The 5,793-nt window shown below is 41.0% G+C and overlaps 1 protein-coding gene across 1 annotated transcript; it reads left to right on the forward strand.

Annotated features, from left to right (window-relative positions):
• Positions 1-3,184: 3,184 nt before the first annotated feature.
• Positions 3,185-4,831, forward strand: klf17 (Kruppel like factor 17; the record flags this gene model as incomplete). The annotated part of the gene is made up of 3 exons (XM_079243554.1): positions 3,185-3,250; positions 3,370-4,510; positions 4,620-4,831. 3 exons carry the CDS (start codon positions 3,185-3,187, stop codon positions 4,793-4,795), a joined length of 1,383 nt encoding a protein of 460 aa, XP_079099680.1. The 3' UTR covers positions 4,796-4,831.
• Positions 4,832-5,793: the final 962 nt, after the last annotated feature.

A 5,793-nucleotide genomic window follows, 5' to 3' on the forward strand; every position in this document is an offset into this window, starting at 1 on the left:
AGACCAATGCTATTACTGTTTTGCTTTCCCATGATTCTCGTTGCTTGTTTGTCTTTTTTTTTTCTTATTTCCTCTCCTTCAAACCTCCCGTTGATATCTTTCTAGAAGGTAACTAGCCTGTCTCCTTGCTGTCGCTGTACTTTCTTTTTTCTCTGTCTCTAATCACTTTGTTGCTTTTTCATGTCATGCACGGCAGCATATTTATCCAAGATAACAACTGGGCTTCCCCTCTCTTTCTGGGTGAACGAGAATAATTGCTGTTTGTGTTTGTCTGTGTGTGTCCCAATATTCTCCAACCGAGATTGTTCTTGACTGTTCTCAGAACAGCTCATGTATTAAACAGGATACCAAATGTTCACGTGACACCAGAAGTCTCTACCTGACTCTCAGTCATAACAGATTAACTTTAAAAACACCTATGTGCTCTAGATATGTCCATTTGAATTAATATGGAAGTTACTTGTCATTAATGGTGTAAAGCAATAACTTTTTTCTTAGAAATGCATGGATTTTTAGTGTTGCATGCATCCATGATTCAGTTATTTACTGATAGCTGCTAATGCCAACAATTTCTCATAACTACAGTTTCAGTTGTCCTGCAGTTAGCCAAGTTTTTTTTTTTTTTAGCTATTTGACCATTGTTTTTTTCAAAATTCCAAAAATAAGCTAACATGTTTCTTTAAATTCAGACATTTTTATACTTTTAGCTTTTTAAAATGACCTTTAAGCTAACAATATCCATTATTTTCTGAGAGCAAATCGTTAACATGTAACAAACTAATATGAGCTATCCCGCTGTTTTAGCCATTTAGCTTTTGTTTGGGAGAAGTAAGCTCATAAATCAGTAGCTGTTTCAAACATGTATAGTCTATCTTGAGCTTCTTTTAAGTATCAGTTTAGCTAATGATATCCACTAATTTCTGTTAGAGCCATTTACATTTAGCAGGCTATATTATTAACAAGCTACTTTCAGCTACAGTTTAAAACAATGGATAATTTGATTTTTCTTTTGTTTTTTAAAGTAACAACACACAATATTGTAGACATTTCTAAACAACAGAGTTTCGATTGACACACTCCAAGAGAGAGAATGGGGGAATTGTAACAACTAAAATAAAGAAGCTGGGCTATTTGTGTTTGCCTAGTTAACGTTTCAGTGTGTCCAGGTTGGGATGCCGTGGTTCTCACTGTCTGCTCAACTGTAATCTTAAGTAATTGTGTTTAGCAAACACTTTAGCTGAAAGACTTCCTCCCAGCTCAGAAAAGACAGTCGGAAAAGAGAAACTTGAGCCCAGAATGATTCTTTATCTGCGTCTGCCCCTCTTTTCTTGGCAAGTTGTTTTCTTACATGACCTGAAGCCTTTGATGAGACAAGATGGATGAGTTGTTCAAGTAAAGCTAATGTCAAGTTTTAGTGAGTTTAATTGTTTTAATGTTTTTCTAAATTGAATTACACTTTGTTTATCAAAAGAATCGATAGGCAGCAATAGTTACAGACATGCAACGGAGGATTCTCTTCTTAGTTAAGAGTAAAGAAATTGAAAAAGCTTTTTATGCTTTAATGTGGAACATATTTAGTGATTTCTGTAAAAGGTTAAGAGAACATCTGTATCCCTCTGACTGTCTGAAGGTGACTGCAGAGTGAAAGTACAGGAAGCAAGTGTGAAGATTTTCCTCAGGAAACAGTCCATTTCCACTTGGCTCAGAGGCTAAACCGGAATAAGTTTTACGTAAGCAGAGCAGGTCAAAAATAACTGAGTATAAAGACAGAGCTGCTGGACGCTGCATTTCACAACACCTGCAGGAACACCGAGAGAGAAGGAGCCATAGCAAAGTTTCAATCAGCCTGTTTGACTTTACAGTAATCTGAGATATTTCCTATTAAAATCCAGCTAAACTATAAGATAATAAACTACTGGACCAGTTAAATGTTTCATTTTCATGTTAGGAGTGACAATATTAAGGTTGAGCTTTACAGTGAACTATCAGTGGGAATGAAATAATTTAAAATTACTAATTTTAAGAAAACTCATTGATGATTTTTTTTTTTTTTTTAAAATGTGGCAACTCCATTTCAAAACAGGCAAAAAAAAATTACATTAAGTAAATAATCATTTGAATTCATTTAAAACTTCAAGCCTTGAAGTTAACATTCTTCCTCAGGTTTTCAGCTGTTCTTAACATCCTTCTTCTGCACAGGAATGATGGCACTAATGGCGGTTGGGAAATCTTTAGGTAACATTGTTTGCTCCCGGATTATCAGCTTGTCTCGATGGGCCGCGGGAAGAGTCGCCGCTTCACACGTTTGTGTTTGTGCTGGGCTGGCAGGGATGATTTCAGGGACCAAGTAATGAGACTTTTCTCTTTGGAGTCGCCGGGACGAAACTGTCGGGAACATTTAAATTGCTAAATTTGTGAGCAGCAGAGGCTTTACTGGCTTTACGGACAGCCTGCTCTGGTTCAGCTCTTCTGTGTTTTTCCGTGTCCTTACACACACGCTGAAGTTTTGACTCGTGTATTACATGTTTTTTTCTTTCTTTCTTTCTTTTTTCCTGCAGGTTTAGTGTCGCCCCCTGTACCTGCCTGAAGAAAAATGTCATTTCATATGGAAGCTTACTTTGATAACTTGATGCGTGAATAGAAGATGCCTTTAATGTGTCTGACTCATTCTGACTCATAAGATTAAAATTTTGTCATTTTATTGTTTGATTTGACTCATTTTTTTAAATCTCCTTTTCTATTTCTTTCTTTTTATTTATTTGATCCGTACAGCAGAGAAACAAACATGCACTTGCAGTGCACTGAATGCAGATAAAAGCTCCTGCCCATAAAAAAAAAATAAAAAAAAAGGGGATATTAGTTTGGTTAATTTCATCCAAAGCAACTGGGACGTACCTGCTTAAGGCACCAGTGCTTTTCTTTTTTTTCCTTCTTAAATAGCCGGGAAGGTGCGCACGTGCGTGCATGTGCATACCAGTTGAGTAGGTATCCAGACCACACCCCCCCTGGTCTGAGTAAAATCAGCTATAAAAGAGTTCGTCAACAGTGCTGATGCTCATTGCTCACATACTGAATTCTGAAACGCAGCCAGCCTTCAGCTCTATGGACACAGATAAGATTCTCTGTTTGGGATTGGAGTTTTAAAAATTTGCTTCTCTTTTTATAAATCACACAAACTGTCAGCATGGCTGTGGCTGAAGTATTAATGCCTGCCATTACGTCGTTTCAGACTGGCAAAGCGATGGAAAATGTAAGTATGCAGGATTGAACGTGCTTTTTCTCTGCTTTTGTGTCAACGCACTTATGATTGTTGAGTTGCTGCTTGACTGTTTTTTGACGTGCATTTTTTTCTTGACGCTGCTTTTCCAGCTGTGCAAGATGGATGAGAGCTTGCTGAGCAGCGCAACAGGTGGCGCAGACAACCGGCGCATTGAGGTGGAGTTCAGCATCGTTCACTCTCCTGCGCTTCATCCCAAAGACGAAGACGAGCTGGACACATATTTAGACCTCGAGTTCATTTTGTCAAACACCATCGGCAGCGAGGTCGTTGGCAGTCACCACAATGGGAACATTTCACCGTCTCAGCAGCAGCAGCAGCCGCCGCCGTGTGCGTACTCCTTGCCGGAGTCTCCGGATAGCTGCAGTTCTGTACAAGACTGCGCCGATCGCACTTCTTCTCACCTGGTCTCACAAGGTTACCACGGAACGGTAAACTTCACTGACTCTAGCCCAGTCCGAAGCCTGATGGAGGAGCTTTTGACACCTGACACGAATTACGCAAGGGAGAGGTCATCCGACAGAGCTGGAAAGGCGAGAGATGGTCGCGAGTACACAGAACTGCGAGCTCTAAACCCTGCCAGCATTCCGTCAGCTCCGACTCACCCTCAAGTGGCGGCATCTGCTTCCCCGCTCGGATACAAAATTAAAACCGAGCCTGGCGTTCAGTCCTGCATGATGACTGCTGTTGGAGGGAACTTCGTGGAAGAGGGTTATGACAAACACCAAATGCGCTCCGTGCATACAGCGGCTTTTACGCACCACCTGAGCGCAGTTCCAGCTGCGGCGCAGGGCTTCGGAGCGCACCCCGCTCAGCAGCCAGCGCTTCACGGACACACAGACTGCAGCCTTGTGCAAATAAATTCACCCTTGAATCCTCATCATCATCATCATCATCACCCCAATGCGCACCACCTGTCAAACCAGTACGTGAACGCACCATATCTCCCACAGTACGCGCAGTTTCAGGGAGCGTACAGCATGCACAGGGAGCCCGCCCACGTTCACCAGCAGCACCATCCTGCTTCCATGCAGGGAATGATGCTCACGCCTCCCCCATCGCCATCCTTGCTGGACTTTTACGCGCATGATGAGGCGGGCTGCATCAAGCAGAAGCGAGGCCGCAGGTCGTGGGCCAGAAAACGAGCCGCCACGCACAACTGCGAGTTCCCCGGCTGTGGGAAAACTTACACCAAGAGCTCTCATCTTAAAGCACACATGAGGACGCACACAGGTGAGAACATTTATAAAAGAAAATCACTCTTCATTGACAGCTCTTGTGTGGTTTCTGGACAATAAATAAAAGCTGAATTCTCACCTGCAACCTTGTGTTTGTGTTCCAGGTGAAAAGCCATACCACTGCAACTGGGAGGGCTGCGGCTGGAAGTTCGCCAGATCGGACGAGTTGACTCGGCACTTCAGAAAGCACACTGGACACAGGCCTTTCCAGTGTCACCTCTGCGAGCGCGCCTTCTCCCGCTCAGACCACCTGGCTCTCCACATGAAGAGGCACATGTAGGCCTTACTCTGCTTCTGGACACTTCCATCTATCAATCCACCGTGGGGTGGTGCATTCCATCCCAGTTGGCCTTCAGATAAATGAATGTATTAAAATTTTCCTGGAGAGACCTTCTTGTCATCAACCATAATGAACATTGTTGGGTATTTAGGTGGGAAACAGTGCTGATGTTTTGTGGTTGTCCTAAACTAAGTGCCTCTCTTAATTTTGTGTGTGTATATATATATCTGTGTATATATAAAAACCTCTGGCTAACTTATAGTAGCTTAGTATTTAAGTCATTTCCTCTCCATGTCTTTCTAAGTTATTGATCGCTGGTGAGTGCCTTAAAGATAATGCTTATTTGCTGACTGTGGGCAGGACCCAGAAATTTGTACATAAAAAAGTGTGTTTTTTTCCCTCAATGTTTACATGTCATCATGACTACTCTGATCAAGTTCAGGTCATTCAGAGTTTGTCTTTTGTTTTTTTTTTTAAACTTACAGGGTTTTAAACACATAAAAGTGGCTTTATATTTGCTATATGCTGTGGGGTTAACCCAAGGTTCAGACATTTTATTTGGCTTTATGGAGGCTTGCTTCAACATTTACAGCTTGTTGTTAAAATTTCAGACGCGGACATGAGTTTTATTATGGACAGATTGTTTTTATGAATGAAGAAATTTACTGTAACTATGGCTATATACTTGAAACTGAATTGTAAGCTCATATATGTTGATTTCCTGGAGTGCATATGTTTTATACGCTTGCAAGGGCTCAAAAATTAAAGTACTTTTACTATTAATGTCCTGTTTTTCTATATGTCTTCAACTTGCAAAAGTTGTACAACCCCTTATGTTATAATAATGTCATATATATATAATATAATGTTATAGTATACATATATGTATACTGAGGATATGACAAGTAACACAGCACTGATCCTATTTCAAATCGTGGCTTCCAGCCTTTAACCTTTTACTTATGTTAACTTATCATCTGAACAGTAACCTCAGCTAA

This window comes from Telmatherina bonti, assembly GCF_933228915.1.
Source record: "Telmatherina bonti genome assembly, chromosome: 7".
Lineage (NCBI taxonomy): Eukaryota > Metazoa > Chordata > Actinopteri > Atheriniformes > Telmatherinidae > Telmatherina > Telmatherina bonti.